The sequence below is a fragment of the Polyodon spathula genome, chromosome 12, assembly GCF_017654505.1.
Source record: "Polyodon spathula isolate WHYD16114869_AA chromosome 12, ASM1765450v1, whole genome shotgun sequence".
NCBI classification, from domain to species: domain Eukaryota; kingdom Metazoa; phylum Chordata; class Actinopteri; order Acipenseriformes; family Polyodontidae; genus Polyodon; species Polyodon spathula.
This window is the reverse complement of record NC_054545.1, coordinates 35,972,980-35,990,968: the sequence shown is the minus strand read 5'-3', so window position 1 is coordinate 35,990,968 and position 17,989 is coordinate 35,972,980. Positions and strand designations below refer to the sequence as shown.

The following is a 17,989-nucleotide window of genomic DNA, read 5'->3' as shown; positions in this document are numbered from 1 at the left end:
GCAGCTTGTCCTGTGCCTTTCTTTTTCTGTTGCCAACTCGGTCAGTCTGGAAACATGCCCCCTGCTGGAGTAACAGTGGCGTTTGTTCCTTAACCCACATTGTTTCAGGGCTTCTTTGTTTGAAGTTTCCAAAACTGCAAGGCAGTTTCACTACAAGCCCACCTTACCTCAGGCCTTAAAAAGATACTGCACCTTTTACCACTGCAAGTCGTACTTTTTACGATAGCATTCAGCAATTCATTAAAAAAAACGAAATCAAAATACATTATTGCGTAACATACATTATTAACAACAAGTCACTTTGCCCATCACCTTTACAAACATGCATCTCAGAAAGTGAAGCCTCCCTCCAGCTCAGTGGAATGGTTGTTTCCTTCCAAAATAACCTTGTTTTCTTAGTCTGCCAATTGCATGACCATTTCACCCCCCCACCCCCCACTCCCCCTCTTTGCAGTACTTGGAATGATTCTAGCATCAACTAGAAAACCAAATAGAACCAAAAAAGTTAAAACACAAGAACAGATATTACCTGTTAAATCTTTGGAGTATCAGAAACACAAGGGCGATCGCAAAAAGTACACACAACACAACTCCAGAACTTGGTGGCTATGCGGTTATACTAGGCAGTAGCTTTCATCAAACTCACATGATGCACAGCGGAGGTAAAACAGAGCCCCAAATACGATCCTAGATTGCTTATTGTTCAAGAGGAAAAGGCTTGGGGGAATACGGAGGGGTAGGCGGTAGATTCCCGTTTCTCCAAGAGAACGGTCTCCATTTATTGTGCTGCTTCTTGTTGGTTAAAACAAAGAAAAGTTTCACTCAGCATCTCTGTGGATTTCTGAAGCGTCGGCTCGACAGATTGGACAAGTGCGATTGGTCTGAAAAAAAAGAAAGAAATACAATGTACAAAAGAATTGATTAAAAAACAACTTACTAATATGAACACAGCTTGGGCTTTTCTTATCCTAGCCTGACAGCATGCCCAAAACTCAGACGAAAGATTGTTACCATGCTCAGGACTACAGGACCTGGCAAGGAGGTGTGAAATAGAAAACCAATCCAACACTTACCTTTAACCATTTGTCAACACACTTTGCGTGAAACTCGTGGTTGCAAGGCAAGACTCGCAGCAGCTGTCTTGACTCAAAATCGCTAAAGCACACAACACACCTGTGAAGAAAGAACAAAGAAACTTACAACTTCAAGACTTTTTTGGGGGAAATCTTACAATGCCCATAATCAGTGTCGGGTCAATTCCTGTTTCTCCATTCCAACTCCATTTCCAGTCCCTTTCTAAAATCAATTCTCACTTCCAACTCCTTCGAAGGAACTGGAATTGATAACTTGATTTTAAAAAGGAATTGGATGTGAAAGCCAAGAATTGCACCTACCCATAACAGAAATTAACAACCAACCCCAGCATTCTGTGTTCAAGACTAAAGGAGCGATCATTGTTTTACCCAAACAGGCCAGTTAAACACATCCCCTGATGGCAGAGTCTCTTACAGAGTTTGTTCAGACTGGTGGTTCTCTTGGTTGAACCTGTAGGATGGAAGCTGCTCTATATCGGCTTTGGTGAGTCCACGAGGTTTGGCCTCTCCCAGCCTCTCAGCGAGGTTCAGCAACGCCTGCAAACACACCAAAGAATTGGTTTCCCAGGAATGCAGTCTTCATGTCATTCTATCATTAATAATTCACGATTGTGTAATTTTATCATGAATGCTCAAAATGCTCAAGTTATTGATCATTAATGATCTTTTTATTTAATTAGGAAGTAGTCCTGTCAGGACCACACACTCCCAGATATAGTTTACTGAACCTTGCCCAGCTATTGCTTGCGCTAAATAAGTGACAGTTAGAACATGACAGTACAGATCTCTGGATTTAGCAGGATTGGGGAAATTGAAAACACAGGATCCAGTAATATGGAAGCCTGTGATTAGGGACCAGTGAGAAGACCCTTCTAACAGAAGATACAGCCAGCTGTAGACACTAGTCTCTTACGGTAATAGACCATATTCAACCTTTTATCAGAGCAGACTGTACACAATGCCCGTGATGCAAGCCAGCTCTGACCTCATAGTTTTCCATCTCCACGTCATCCACATCTAGGTCCAGGCTGATGGCAGGTCCTACTGCAGTCGGAGGCACCGGAAGCATTGAGCTGCAGACACACAAACCAGAGCTGGTCACTTGTCCAGGCACCACCTCAGTGCCAGTTATCATTGGAAATGTCATGCTTGGAGGCCCCAGAAAAGACACATTCTAACAAAACAATTTTCCTTTAAAAGCCTGTATGCTGACAATCTCATTTTAATATCAACACCCCCCACCTCCTCCTCCTCCTCCTCAATATACTCACAGGAAGTACGGCAGGAAGCTGGGGTAGTAAGGTGGAGGGGGTGGGGGAGGGGGCAGGGGTTGCTGTAGCCGGTACCTCTGCCCACTCACACGTCTTGGCAGCACGTGAGGATATGGCTGTAGAGACACGGAGAGAGAAAATAATAATAATATAAAAATAAAGTCACTGAAACGTACAGGGGTTGAAAACCACAAATGAGTCATTGAAGATCTGAGCTGCTTGTTCTGTTCCTCCAAATGTCCATCCAAAGACAACAGACCATCTCAACACCACAATGAGGGACAGCAAGATGTCTTTTTACCTTACATTTCCATAATGTCCACTAACAGCATGTCATCCACCGTACAATATTATCAGTCAGTCTGCACAGGTGACTGTCCTGTTTCTTATCACATGAGTTAAGTTGTCAGCCCCTTGTTTTTCTCGTAGTGTAATAATATGCTCTGAAAGTTGATGAACACATTGAGTGTCGACACTCACCACTCCGAAGGGCAGCTCCTGGTGAAGAGGGTCGTGAGGGAGGTACTGGAGGGGCACAGACGGAGGCATTGCTGGTGGGTGGTGGGCAGGGGGGTAGGAGAACCCCCCCACAGGGTGCTGGTCCCCTCTCATCTCCACGTCGTTCTCTACCCTCTGCAAAGGCTGAAGCACAAACAGGAACCTCAAACCCTCAGTATCTCCATTCCTTGCACAAGGAAGAGACAGGCAGAAACAGGCCTTTGCATTTGGAACACTTTGCTTATAAACCGCTCCTGTTACTTTGAGCCCGTTTTTTTAGGGATTAGGGTGGAACTCTGTTTCACATTCAACAATGGTTAAGGTACAATCTATCTAAATTTACATGTAAAAAAAAAATTATAAAATAAAATATAGCCAACTTCATTTAAAAGAATCAGCCCTAAAGGATGTCATATTAACACACAATTGTAGAGAATAATATCTAACTTAGTCCCCCATGTTCAAGCCAGCATTAAAGTGCTCGCAAACAAGCTATCTAAAAGGAAAGCCTAAGTCCCAACTAGGTCAAAAGTTTACCGTGTTTTCCCACAGCTGTGCCACAGGCTGAGTCAGCGGATATAAATATCTTTGGAGATTCCCCGACATTGTGACATGCATTTAAAACACATGGGGATTCCTCACTATGGGCTCTATAGACAGCAACAGCTCTGATGTAATTTTGCTTTGATCAAGCGATGTTCATCCTGCAACAACCTGAACCTAAACATCTTGAGCCAAGCTACTTCAGGATCATTTCCTGAAAACATCCCCTACAACAGGTTGCAGAAAAAGTTGACTGAAAAAGTTGTGTTACTTGCGCTATATGTTGGTTCATACATCAAACCACTGGGAGACATTTGTGCGATCAGCTAAAGTTGAGAAAAATTCAACTCTGGCAACCAGTCACCCCTTTGAACACTAGACTGTTGCACGACTAGAGACGAGAAACCACCCTCAGAGACAAAGTGTGAATAAGCCTTTAGTCTAGGATTCTGTACCTCCTGGAGTGAACACCTTGCAGGGAGGGAGGGTGTGTTTGCAACACTCACCATGCGGGGGTGCTGTGGCTGCAGAGGGACGAACTGGCTCAGGGGAGCGAGGTGAGGCGGTTGGTGTGGCGGCACAGGCGGAGGGGGGTGCAGTATAAAATGTTCGCTGGAGATCAGAGGCGGAAAGGCTTGGTAAGATACTGGCAAATGCTGCATTGTGCAGGCTTGGATCAGCTGGAAACAAAACACAAATACAGAACACATTACAATACAACAGATATACAACTCTGGAGCCCTAATGCAGACTCGTCCTTGTTTAGCAGGTGGAGTCAGGAAGGAATCAGTTGCAGTGCAGGCACAGTAAATCCACAGCGTTTCTCCAACATCAGCTAAAATCTTCCCAAAGACACCCTGCCAAAGTGGCTCTCATATTGAGTGATTTGCCTGTCAAATGCATTCCTACGAGTGCCACTCTCCCAGACAAGCGAGGACCTGATCTTCCTCTTATTTAGTGAGCTAGGAACAAGCTGCAAGGTGATGTTTTGCCTGCATCAATGCACTGTCAAAAGGAAACTTTTTTACTCAATATTACCAGTCATTAGCCAACATACCTACTCTGTGGAAAACATACATACCAACACCAAACTCCATCGTCGTCAAGTTACATTTAGAGCACCAACCAAAACACCACAATTGAACAGAGGGGATCATTCTGACTCGCCTTTCTATTCATATTTACTGGTTCAAAACATTTGAACAATATGGGATAGAAAAACATATTCGTGACTGGGGTCTCCAGGAAAGGTCAAATGACAGCAAAACAAACAAGCTGTTAAACGTTTCAAGCTGGCTTAATAAAAATAAAATAAAAAACATGTTTTCTTTCAATACACACACACACACACACACACATATATATTTATACACACACACACACACACACACACACACACACACACACACACACAGTGGTATAAACATATATAATGCACAATACAAGGTGAAATACGGAACAATACATATGGGCTAGCTAACACCCTACCTACACCTGGGTTATTCAAAAGGTGAAGTATGTTGCAGTCACGAAACATTTTGAAATGCACTGGACTTGATCATCACATTCCTGTGCATGATACTGTTATTATTTCTAAACTGAAAGACAGATTGTTTCCTTTTACTGAAGCTGTGCAAAGTGTTTCCGAGACGGACGTTCTTTTATTTTCTTGCTCCTCGTTCATTGCCCTGGTTTTGTCTCCTGCTGCAGAGCTAGCTCTAAGTGCTTAGCTGTGTGCTAATCTAAGTGCAAGCTGGCTCTACCCTTTCCATCAGCTGTCCCCTGTGAAATACAGCTGACTTCACATGAACAGACCCCATTTTAATCACTATGCTACTCTACTCCTGTGGTCTCAAATCATCGCACTGAAAACCAGTAGTCAATATTGTTTGGGAGCAGCTGCTCAATATATAAGCTTGAGCCAAATGGTTTCAAATTAGTTAAACACATCACTAAGCATGATAAAGCCTAAAGGTAGCTAGTTTTTTTCTATATATACACACACACACACACACACACACACACACACACACACACACACACACACACACACACACACACACACACACACACACACACACACACACACACACACACACACACACACACACACACACACACACACACACACACACACACACACACACACACACACACACACACACACACACACACACACACAAAACTTTTGGACCCCACATGTAAACTTTCACATTTTGGGTCTCCAAAACAAACATTTATAGAAGTGCAAAGTTTACCCTAAATGGAAACTTTAAAAACTGTAAAACTACCCACTATGCAAGAACCCTACACACCGATTAGTCAGTTAACTTTACAGTACAATTTTCCCTAAATGTTTAGGGAAGTAGGCTTGTGCCATTATGTTATTAAGGTTTTAACCACCTTAAAATTTCACTTTAAAAGACATTGATAAAGCTGACCATTTGTCCCTCTGAATGGTGCAGGACGTATCACTACAAGTTAATACCTTGACAATTCTAACACCTTCTTTGGTACTGCACTATTTACTTCAATCTATGCTGTTTATTTGTGTCTGCGCATTCCCTTAGCCTTGCTTCAACCCTGAGCCCTGCTGTTAGGAGGGGGTGTGGTGGGAATGGGTTGTATGACATCACCAACACTGCAGCCCTTCCCTTCAAACTCACGGGAGGAGGAAGAAGACAGCAGAGCAGAGAGTGCTGTCCGCTGAACATTACCGAGCATGCTGGGAGCTGCTGAGTGCTGCACCCTGGGATAGGCTGGCCGGCGTGGATTGGGAAACCGTGGGTCGTCACCGTGGTAACCGTGTATGAAATCGGGATTGGCCCCTGATGCATCTGGAAGAAAAATCACACACACACACATACACGTGTAAAAACAAACCCAGCGCCAGCAGTGCTTACTGTTCAGTCAAGGGCTGTAGATCAGCACACCAGAGAACGTCTTGTCACCTTCTACAGGCAGCGTGCCATCACTCAGTGAACCTTCCAGTTTAAACACTGCATTACATCGTGGGGAAGGATTAACAAAGCACACACACATTACAGTAATTCAGAAAACCATTAGAACGCTATTGTATTGAAGCCTGTTAGACAGCCTCCTCCCGGTGCCCCCCTACCTGCTCATGGAGGTCCACCATGATGGGATTCTGCTGAGGCGGGTGGGCAGCAGGGTGCAGCATTCGTGGGGGTATGCTGGTGTGACTGTACGGTCTTGACTCATCTAAAGAGATCTGCTGCTGATGCTGCGCAAACAGGGCGTGGTGGAAATTCTCATCCTGATGCAAAGAGCTGTGCAACAAGGGTCTGTCTCGCCGCCCCCACTGCCGTCTCACTGGAGGGCTGCGTAGAGAAAAAGAACAGTGGGGGAAACAGTTGATGAGCCAAGCTGGTAGAAAAGAGTCTTCCCCAAATTCTCCAAGGTGCCCCTGGAGTTTGTCTAAGCTCAACAATTGTGTCAGTCTGAGAGCGGTTGCTGTTCTTGTAACATATACTCCATGCTGTGCAGTGCCCACTGCTGGAAAACCAACTACACTGCCCCTTTCTGAAGAGCAATGACGAGTAAGAAAGAATATGCTTCATTTAATTTGCACCGGTACAATAATCAAACTCAAGAGACTGCAGTATTGCTCGGTTTTGGAATCCAAAACTGAAATATTAGCCTGACGGGCACAGCTGGGATTTGAGCTCACAAAATTAAACTGGCAAGGGGTCAAAACACTTATATTCCTGAGCCAAGATAGGACAGCCCTCTGCTTCAAAATTAAGTACAAAAAAAAAGAACAGGGATATCCAGAAACAGGCAATGGACTGCGTGAATTAGACCCTGCTTCTGTGTCGGTGAGCGACTGCAAGTAGCTGCTAATGTCACTAGTTTTTGGGTGACAGCCAGTTCAACTTGTGGTGTTCTTCTTGATCAAGTAGAAATGCTGTCACTTTGGGAAACGGATCTCCTGTCTCTCAGTAGGGTTCATGCTGCCTATTCATAAATCATCAGCTTTAGGCTGCTGTTTTTATGTTAAATGTACAAATTCAATACAATGCTGCTTACGTCTGCATTAGTAGGCATGAAGAAAGATGAGCCTATCATCCAAAATAACTGCTTCTATATACCTGTTTGACAGAAGAATGCGATACTACAAAAAACTGAATAAACGTACACCATTAGAGGAGAATTCATCACAATATACAGTAAGCTGACAACCTAAAAGTGCAGAATTGAGTTATTAAAATATTTTTTAACATTAAAAAAGCAACACAAGGTGTTGATGGTTTATGGCCATATTTACTTATAATAATCCTGCTGTATACCAATGGGAGACATTGTGATTTTAAACACACCTGTGTATTGTTTTGTATTCACTCAAAAAGAATCCTGTTTCCCTGTTCAGATAAGGGAAAAACATGCACTGTAATTGATTCAGTTGAGTGAATTCGACCTCATTTCTACATTAGCTACAAACTGAAGAGCCTGGGCCATGGTTCACAAAACCTGTTGCATGCATCCCCTGCCAACTTAAGCATGTGCCACACCGCAATTTATTTTACATTGCAGCTGTATAGATTTTGTTGGGCTGTAATGATGCAAGTTTAGTAATGTTCTGCAGTATCCATCAATGCAGAAATGTGAAAAACAACACGGCGCTATGGTGCTCCAGTTTAACTTGAAGGTGCAACAGAGTGAGGGTCTCCTCACCTCCTCCTGAGATGCGCTGGGATATTGCAGGGCTCCCCTGGGAATCTCCTCTGATTGAAGGGGGCAGTGGGTGGCCGCCTATTCACCGCGATTTCCCATGGTCGCATTGGTGACGTCGGGGGGCAAGTCAGGCTCTGCAGCGGGGGTACAGCGTGCTGGAGGCACTTGTGTCTCGGCCTGGGATTGTCTTCACTCTGAAATAAAACAGCGCTCCATTCAGTCAATCACACCAAACCTGTCCTTATTCCCATACGGACCTCATTCCCAAAGCATTTTGCACCGTTGTAAAAAAACAAAACAACACTAATGTTATACAACAGGAAACGATGGGTAGGAATGTGAAGAAAATTCTTATTTTAACAGAACATTCCAATGGGGAGAAGTCAGGCTTTTTATTGCTCCCGACAACTAAAAAAGTGTTTGTGAAACGTATTAAAAAGACCAGTAATTCCCCAGTGCAATGAGCCAGCTCATGTTAGAGCACCCTGGGGAACACTGCAAAAGACAACAGCCATAAAATGAAATCTTTAAGCTCCTGTAACTGTATCATTTTTTAGTTCAATTTTCCAGATGAGAGAGAAGAAATGCTGCAGTTTGTGAAGAAAGCTTAGCTTTTCAACATTTACAGTAGTTCTGAAACGTCTCTCCCGGAAGCTACTGTAGACTCATTAAAGTGTCTCTTACATTTTAGTTTTAGTAGAAAACTGATCTGGACACCTAAAAATGCATTTGCCTCCCAGTATTGGAATTAAAAGTGATACAACATTAAGACTGTCCATCGAGGTAGGTTTTAATGCGTCTACAATGGGGTGTCAAAGAATAAAGTACAATATACTACTCCTATTGCATGGCAGTTTGATCCATTCCTGGTTTTACTAGGAGTTTAATAAGACACACCTGAGCCTGCTACATACACACTGTAGCTTGAGTCCAACAATCCTTCCAAGTCACTTCTCAATTCCACTTTCCCGCTAATCAAGGGCACCTCTTGTCAAGCGGTTTATGATGCATAATTAAGCATGTAAACAACAATTAGCCAGCCTCAACAACAGAATGCACTCCCCTTTGGATTACATATAAAGATACAGTAAATACCCCAGGCAGCTGCTGGGAGGAGTCTAGTCCTTGTTGGCACAGTAGTGCAGTACAGGGCAATTTACTTCACACTGCACAACATAACATGCACTATCAGTGTCTCCCTATGAGAAGATGAAGTCCCACAGCAAGGGCTGTGTTTGAATCAAAAATAACGACCTGCCCTTCAGAACAAGACAGCGGTAGGGTATCTCCTCAAACGTGCAGTTCCTGTGTAAATGTGAGCACAGGCTGACAGGGAGGAGGGACCGTTTCTATTTGACTGATTCTGGTCATTTGTCATCCAGCACCGAGGTGTTAATCATACAGCGCAGTTCTAGGGCTGCACTATCGCTCTAATGATGTACTGGGTAAAGAAAGACAGGATTCTCCAGCTGTTTAGTTCCTTTTTAAGCAACAGAGTTCAGTGTATTTGCAGCACAGTGAAAAAAGCCCATCAGTAATGAGTTTCAAGTGATTACTCAACTCATTTACATTGCAAATCTGGAACACTGCAGGCAGTTTGCCAAGCATTTCCTGTAAAGCACCTACACACACACACACAACTGGAGAGACAGACCGTTTTTTAAAGCAGATAAAATGTAAGCTTAGCTTCATCTTCCGAATTCCCAACATTACCCAGAAATGAAATTTCCCCAATGAAAAGTAGATCAGAATTCAGTGAAAGTATGACATAAATGAAGTATCGCTATGCAGTTTTTTTTTATTTTACTTAACCTTTATTAAACCAGGACAGTCCTGTTGAGACTACAATCTCTTTTTCAAGGAAGACCTGATCAAGAAGGTGACACATCATACAATACAAAACAAAACACACACACACACACACACACACACAAATTAAAATTCAAATGAGCACAACCAAGTTACAGGAAGCAATCTAGGAGCATTGGTCAAAACAAAAGCGTGTCTCAGCTACACAACTGTAATTTTGCTTCGTTTTACATCCTTTAAAAGGGATCAAGACAATAAGTCTCAGATGCTTAAGTTTAGTCCATGGAGCTAAAACAGAAGCCTTTATTTTAAATTCAGAGCGAACCCTTGGAACTAAAACAGTCTGACATCTAATATTATAAATACTAATAAACAATTTATTAAGACAATTGAGTGTTTCCCAAGGATAGCCATGTAAACAACGACGTACCAATGTTTCAATTTTGGACAAGATAAATCTATACTGTAGAAATTACAATAATGACCACGATAACCGAGTTGATAACATGTAAGCCAATAACCTCGTGGTTGTATTTCCTGCCTACATCACTCTCAGCCACCAGGCGTGTTGCTGGTAAAATAGGTCTCTGCAGCTTTAAGAAGAGACAGCGCAGACAGGCCATGTGCTCATACAGAAACAAAGCAACAACAAAGGAAACGACACAAAGAAAACCGCCGTTTCCGTGTATTAGAAAAATCCAACCATATTTATTATATCGGAAGGTCCGATTTAAAGACGGATTCGCTCTTCACAACTGAAATCTGTAAACCGATTTCTAAATAATACAACAAAGACAAATCGCCTTCATTCACATCTTGAACAACATCTGTAAAATAAATAGTTCGGGTTACTACACGTGCAAGGAAACCAAAATCCAAACTATTTCCAGCTTTATCGTCAACATTTTTTAAAATCTAAATAAAAAATAATATATATTATATATATAGCATATATATATATATATATATATATATATATATATATATATATATATACAGTTGGTGGGTGGTTAGTTATCACAAGATAACAAAAAAATCCACAATTCTCATCTTTAACTTCACAATAGGGCTGACAATACGTTACTAAATCTGATGTAAAACAACAAATCGGAAAATGAAATCCTACTAACATGTAGCCGTTAGAAACAAATGACAAATTAGGGCATATTCCTATACATTTAGACATCGGTTCAAAATGTACTTACCAGCGCAGCAAAAAAGTGTTCGATGCAAAATGTCTGTATAATATAAACTCTCTCGTATGACGCCAGCGTGTGTATTTCCCTCTCTCATAGAAGTGATTGCAATATTTCAAAATACACCACACTGCAGATCTGAGATCCTGTCAATATCGTAGCAAGTACATGATGTTCTTGTATCGTAGCCCACAATACACATTCATGTATTTATCAGCAACACGCACTGATCTTCCTGTTTCTTTGTTTTTCTCCCCTAACTTCTACTTTTCTCAGCTCGGTATATTTCGTAACCAGAGCTGATTAAGTGTTACAACAACAACACTTTTAAAAAGAGTCCTGACTGGTGTCAGATTTTGAAATTTTTTTGTAACTGCCTCTTTAAGAACTGCCAGTGTTGGAATCCAACAAACAATATTTGATTCTCAGCATTCTAATCCGCGTGTGCCCGTCTCTTTCAAGCGAAAGGAACCTGCATGTAGTAATGCGCGTCCACGACGAGGCCACGCCCTCATTCCTAGTCCACAACCCGCGCGTCCACAACATCCCACCCTTCATGGCTCAAATACACGCCCCATTTCCAATTCGCCCCTCCATTTAAAACCTGCAGAAATCGAAGTGGTTTTGCTGGACAGTGATAAAGAAAGGGCTTGCATTTATTAAATCAAAACAGTAATATAAATCTATACACTATCCACAGCACCCTGACTGACACACATCAACACAGACCACAGTCCTTTACAGCACACACTATCCACAGCACCCTAACACACATCAACAGTCAGGCGCCTCTTTTACAGATGGTTCATACAGGTCTCTCAACAGTTCCATATGATACACCCCGAAACGCGTTGTGCCTTTCCTTATCACAGAGTTCCAGGCTGCAATATCATGCCCTATTGATACTGATCGTGTTTCACAACGTTCCCTTCCCATTGACACAATTCCAAAATACACAGGAGTTTAGTATCTCGTTATAAGCTACTGTATACTGGTCAACAACAACAAAAAATATATATAATTATGCATGTGGACCCCAAAATCTTCTATATGGATGGGACTGTTTCTGTGAATCCTAAAGAACCCACTGAGCTTGAAAGTGGCTGGAACGTCGTTTCGACAACATGTTTTATAAGAGATGTAAATGCAACATCTCGAGGGGACACCTTACTTCCAGCTGACTTCTTTTGCTGAGAGGCAGTGTTGTATAAAGGGAGCGGCGATAATGCATTTGTAAGGAAGACCCTGAAAGCTCTTTTTAACTGTGGCGGTTCAGAAGGAGAAACTCAGAGCTGTGGTTGTGTGTTTGGCTGCACCGATTCACTGCCGTGACAGGTGTTGGCTACGTCCAATTCCTTCCCCCTTTGTCTTCCTAGCGTCTCTCTGTGAATAGGGCCCGTTTCCACGCAGGCCTCCTGTATGTGACACTCGACTCTGCCCTGGCTGACAGTCTTCAGCACAGTGCTGTATCTTCCCTTGCTGGTTCCCTGTGTTCACAACCAGGCAGTCTTGCGATCAGACAGTATCATAACTCAGAACAATAGCTGCTTGTTCAGCATAAACATAGGAAGACCAAGGGAAACCTGCAAAAATACTGTGCAAAAATACAGTGGTAAACTTTTATAAGGGAGCATTTGTGAACCCGATGCATGTGTTGAATAATTTCGGATATTATAAAGCCTGCTCTCAATGCACAGCAGCTGGCTTTAGTGTACAAAATGAAGACAGGCTTTCCTTTTACACAATGTACTGGAAGAAGATGAATCACACTTGAAATTATTACACACCCTTATGAATAAATGGTCGTTGTGAGAAGGACAACACCAAAGCCCCCCAGCACCTTCGTTTCAGATTTCAGAGAGCTCCCGCACATCCGAGGTTCCATCTGCTGTTCCCGGGCTTACAGTAAAATGAAATACAGAGGGCTTGAGCTACACAAGTGCTTGAGTATCTGCCTTTTTCTATCATTCACAGTGTGTACTGTAGTTTATAACATAATGCTCTCAATCATTTCATTACTATTGGGGGAATTATACTCCATTAGAGACAGCAGGGATAGTGTCCACCCTATTGCAAAGCCATTGCTCCTCAACCCTAACCTGAAGAAACCACTCCACTAGTCTCTGTGGCCAATCAGTCCCTGCTATCACCACACTGTAGTCCTGTACATTTCTGATTTGGGCTCCTGTTCAGGGGTCTGGGAGACTAGGCTGAAGCCCACAAGGAGTCTGTTCACCTGGGTCACTCTCTTCCCATGAGCAGCACTGGCCCTGTACTGCAGCAAAATGAAGGCAAGCCCATCACACAGAGCACACAACATGGCTCTGTGCGTCACAGCAACAATGATTTAGAAATAACCCTTCATGGTTAACCAATGGTCATTGTTCCTTTGGATGAAAACGGTGCACATTTGGTGCTGGAGAATATGCAGTTCAATAAATGCAGCCGGGTTCAGAGAGAGTTCACCACATGACTGGCTTGACTGGTATGTCTGTTTCACACCCCTGGTAATCAGTCAACCTCCACTATGATTTCCCCGAAACAACTGGCCTTTTTCAAAGCTAAACACCAGAGTATGTCAATGTCAGAGCAATCTCTGCAACAAAGGCAAAATACTTTATATCCCAGTGCCACAATGGACAGCAGCATCTTAAACCCACTCTCAGACATCTCTGGATTATTACAATCCCACATTGGGACTCCTAATATAATATGTAATGTGAAAGTCGAGTGAATTAATAGTGTCGGTGGGGATGTTTAGACAGGGCTTTTGAAAACAGTTTCAGCCTACAGTATATTTTATGTGAACGCCCATCTTTTCACATCCAGACACTTTACTACAATTAAAAAGAGCCTAGTGTCAGCTGCTCATCTCTAAAACATTTCCCAATTAAAAAAGAAATAAATAATTCCAGACACCTTACTGCATGAACAGTCCATACAGGAATCATCAATCCAGCACCATACACAGGGACTCCTGTACACTACGACACTCTGAGACAGTTTAGGCTTTTCAATGTATTCTGGTACCTAGTACCTATCTCAGCAGGACAACACTTACCAGAATGCATTGGGGTACGAGTTGAAAAGCCTGAACTGTCCTGGTGCACATGGAGTCATATGGTAATCCTACCCTTACATTGGCTACCAGCTCAAACTACAGTACAGAAAACTCAAACAACATTGCAGAGCAGTTCTGGGTAAACCTGTAGTGCCAGTATTATGATGTATGTACACAGGTATTAGAACTGTAGTCTTTCGCAATTCCTACTGTGTCTGCTTACATACCAGCGGTACATATACAGGTATGCTAGGCATGTCAGAAAACCTGTGGAGTTCAGTGGAGCATGAAAAATAAATATATGCTCAGCTCACCACTGCTTCAAAACTTGTTCTCTTCAAAGCTTGCAGTGCCTGGGATTGTGTTTCAGAAGGTCTGCCCCGACAGTGGGATTTGCATGTGCAGCTGCAGACACTGCTCTGGATGGTAATGAATACAGAGATGGTTGTATGCTTCACAATTCATGCTTTATTTACTCAAGGGCTGGATCCCAAAGCTGCTCCTGAAGACAAAAGACATCAGCGCTTTATTCGCACAAGATTTCGAACGTGGGTCCTGATCTGGAGCGCTCATTACTTGCACACCATGTGTTTATTGGTTTTAGTATTTCTTATGCCGATACGTGCTGTTCTGTTGCTCCAGGTCTAATCTGAACTTGTTAACTAAACACAGCATCTCTTACAGATGTGCTATACAATGGGAATGTTATTACCACCTAAAACCTCTGCAGTCTCTCTTAGACACAGGCACCGTACAGATGACTGCCAACAAACCGGCTGTACTTGCATGGGACTCACAGGCTAAACAGGACTGAATTAAAGGTGGAACAGACTGCAAAGACCCTTGATTTCAGTATAAACTCTCACCCTAACCCCCTGCCATTCCACTCTCTGTGACTCTGATATGCAGTGCTGCAGGAAACAGTGACACTGGAACCATTTTTAAACTGGGAGTGCTGAAAGCCACTGAACAAAACTGTAACCCATGTATATGATGGATGCCATGCAAAGCCAAGGGGGTGCTACCGCGCCCCCAGCACCCCTCTTTCCAGTGCCCTTGGCATGAGACGAAGATTGTACTGGGTAGGCAGACTGACTCACCTTTAGTCAAATGAGTCACTATCACGCCTTTCACGGTTTCATAAAGAACAGCCTGTGGGAACACTGCTTTTATATGAAGCAACTTGTATGGGAGGGAAGAAGAAGCCCAGAGAAATCTCTAAGGCCAGTCTACACAGCGTACTGTTACCATGTACCATGCAGAACCACACTTTAATACTGTTTGTGTCATATTGTTCACACACACACACACATACATTATATATATATATATATATATTATATATATATATATATATATATATATATATATATATATATATATATATATATCAAATCGAATTGGCTCATCACTGGAATGCTACCAAAAATGGCACACGTAAACAATGCGTTATATTAACCGACATCAATTTATATTATGCAGAAGTTGTTAAGTTGCTTCTAGATTTCGAGAGAGAATGGAATGGAGGAGTGCTTTGGAGATACAGTACTGTACATGTATATTAGTAGGAGAAGGCAACCGACCTTGACGTGCAGCTTTTAAACCAAGCTATACTGTGCATCACAAACTTGGATAAGTAGCTGTATAAACAGAAGTGGATTAGTAGCTTTGAACATATATTATTACGTCATTTAAGGTTCTGTGAATATCCTTGCTGTCACACACACACCTCCAGGAAGCTGTACACAGGCTCGGGGTTTAAAAAGGGGACATGAGCTGTACCAACTTCCCTAAACATAGGGTCTGCTGCAGTTTTGAAGATGGATTATGTAAGAGTAAAGCCGTTTGCCGCAAGAAAAAAAAAAAACAACTAATTAAATGTTGCACAAAAAATGTGATGATAATATTTTTTCTGGAAGATCTGCCCGAGTACCATTGATTTTACCACGTGTCAGTCTTTTCTAAACAATCAAGAAACATAAAAACTGTGTGCAAAACGTACAGAAAGCGTACCCTTAATATAAATTAACGCAGGGTTTAAAGGAAGGCGAGCAAGGTTAATTTTAAACTTAAGTGGACGTTCCAACCTACATTATTCGGACACAAACAATACAATAATTGACATCTTTTGCAACGACACTACAACTAGATTTCAATGCAAAACAAGCCAAGCTCGTGTTTAATATACAAACGATCATATGCTCGATTCCTCTTGATCTCTGAGCTGTTAAATGCTATGCTAATGGTAATACAGTACAACACTGTATATTGTACACTACCACATTCTACAGAGCCAGGCCTGTACCTGGGCTGTCCCAATGCAGAAATGCACCGCAATGTTGCAGCCCCTATGGTAATTCTGGATTAAATAAAAACGAGAGATGCAGCGTTATAGAATGCCCTTAGTCTTTAAAATTAACACACAGCGAGTTCAACCCGAGCACTGCAGTGAGTCCTAGCACTAATTTAATGCTGAATGTAAACATTACAACATACAAAACTAGGAGGGGCTCCGGGCTGGTAAAATCCAGAAAAGCAATATGCAAACATCTGAAAATCGGATTCCTCGCAAAAACAACGCAGCTAAACCCCCAACCACGTCGAAAGAATAACAATAGAAAAGCTCCGATCGGTTACCTGATTGTTAATTTGCAGGCATTTTATCCCTCGATCTGTCCCATTATAATCCCTTTTCACATCTCTTTCATATTTTCAGTGCATCGCTTCAGTTTTGAGCTGTTCCTGCACAATGGAACAGTCCGTGGGTTCGACCACATTTGTCAAAATAAAGGTACGTACGCCCTCATAGGGAGTCTCTCCGCCTCTACTTCTAATATTTTTTGTAGCGTTTTAGCAGAAAAACATTAATTTAAATCAGCATTTATTAATATATAACGAGAAAACGTGTGCCCTGATGCTTGCTTCAAGACTTAGCAAAGAGGAGTTCGTATTGTAGTTCACCCCCTTTTGTCTTCATTTTGACAGAGCTGAAGTGTGTCGAGCAGAAAGTTACCGTAATGACTTTATAAAACGGACAACTTTTTATCACCCACCCACCCTCTTTCCGTTCGCAATGTCATGTTTCAGAGTCGATGAAGAACATATCGTGCAGTTGTATGTGGGTCACTTAATCTACAGTCTGGAAACAAATTGCATTTACTTGTTTGTCTGCAAGTATGTGTTTCCCACTCGGTAATCGGCGTACAGTTGGTTTGCAATGATCGTTGTTTTTTGCTATTAGCTTGAGTTACATAAGATCTGAAGGGTTGGTCCTGTGCTTAACAATGCTGCTGAGTGCAGTGTAGTCAGTTCCTTCAGCTCACTATACTTGCCATAGCAGTATGATGTCATCCCCTTAGCTAGACACCGCAATATAACAGCCAGCAGTACATTCGCTGCGGTATTTATTACTCTAATAGCTTTTTAGTAGATTAGAGGGAGTCGTTATTCTGCAAGTGCGCTTTACCAGTTAAATAAATAAATCAATTAAAAAAAATGTTGACTCTGGGAAATACTTACATGTTGGTTTGCAGGTTTATCATACTGATAGCAACTGCAACATTTAAACTATTCCATTTAAAGCACCTCCTTGAATGATGGTGTTTTGGTAGGACAAGTGTTTCCGAGTATAGAGCAGCATTGCGCAAATTACAATGAAGATGGCTCCACCCAGATTCGACTCCGGTACAGTGGTCACCTAGTGAACTGGGAGGGGGTAGTGGGGAGCAGGGGTGACTAGTCGAACCCTCCCACGCCTGGTTATTGTTCCAGGCCCTGATGCTGTTAATTATATCATTTTACCTGTTCAATCCAGTGGCATGG

The 17,989-nt window shown here is 42.3% G+C and overlaps 1 protein-coding gene across 3 annotated transcripts in view; it reads right to left on the bottom strand.

The window, feature by feature from the left end:
- Window positions 1-16,918, bottom strand: part of LOC121324412 (RING finger protein 44-like) — an 18,432-nt gene extending 1,514 nt beyond the window's left edge. Inside the window, exons 1-11 of one of the 3 annotated variants that reach the window (XM_041266251.1) lie at window positions 16,805-16,918; window positions 8,102-8,295; window positions 6,525-6,747; window positions 6,073-6,243; window positions 3,913-4,086; window positions 2,846-3,007; window positions 2,366-2,481; window positions 2,080-2,167; window positions 1,510-1,631; window positions 1,074-1,173; window positions 1-881 (exon numbers count right to left, since the gene is read on the bottom strand). The exon at window positions 1-881 is cut by the window's left edge and continues 1,514 nt beyond it. In XM_041266251.1, coding sequence (XP_041122185.1) covers window positions 819-881; window positions 1,074-1,173; window positions 1,510-1,631; window positions 2,080-2,167; window positions 2,366-2,481; window positions 2,846-3,007; window positions 3,913-4,086; window positions 6,073-6,243; window positions 6,525-6,747; window positions 8,102-8,208 — 1,326 coding nt within the window. In that variant the 5' untranslated portion in view covers window positions 8,209-8,295; window positions 16,805-16,918 and the 3' untranslated portion in view covers window positions 1-818. Of the gene's footprint in view, window positions 882-1,073; window positions 1,174-1,509; window positions 1,632-2,079; window positions 2,168-2,365; window positions 2,482-2,845; window positions 3,008-3,912; window positions 4,087-6,072; window positions 6,244-6,524; window positions 6,748-8,101; window positions 8,296-11,115; window positions 11,200-16,804 lie in introns of those variants that run through there. The other 2 variants (XM_041266252.1, XM_041266253.1) reach the window with 2 other exon arrangements.
- Between the last annotated feature and the right edge of the window lie 1,071 nt (window positions 16,919-17,989).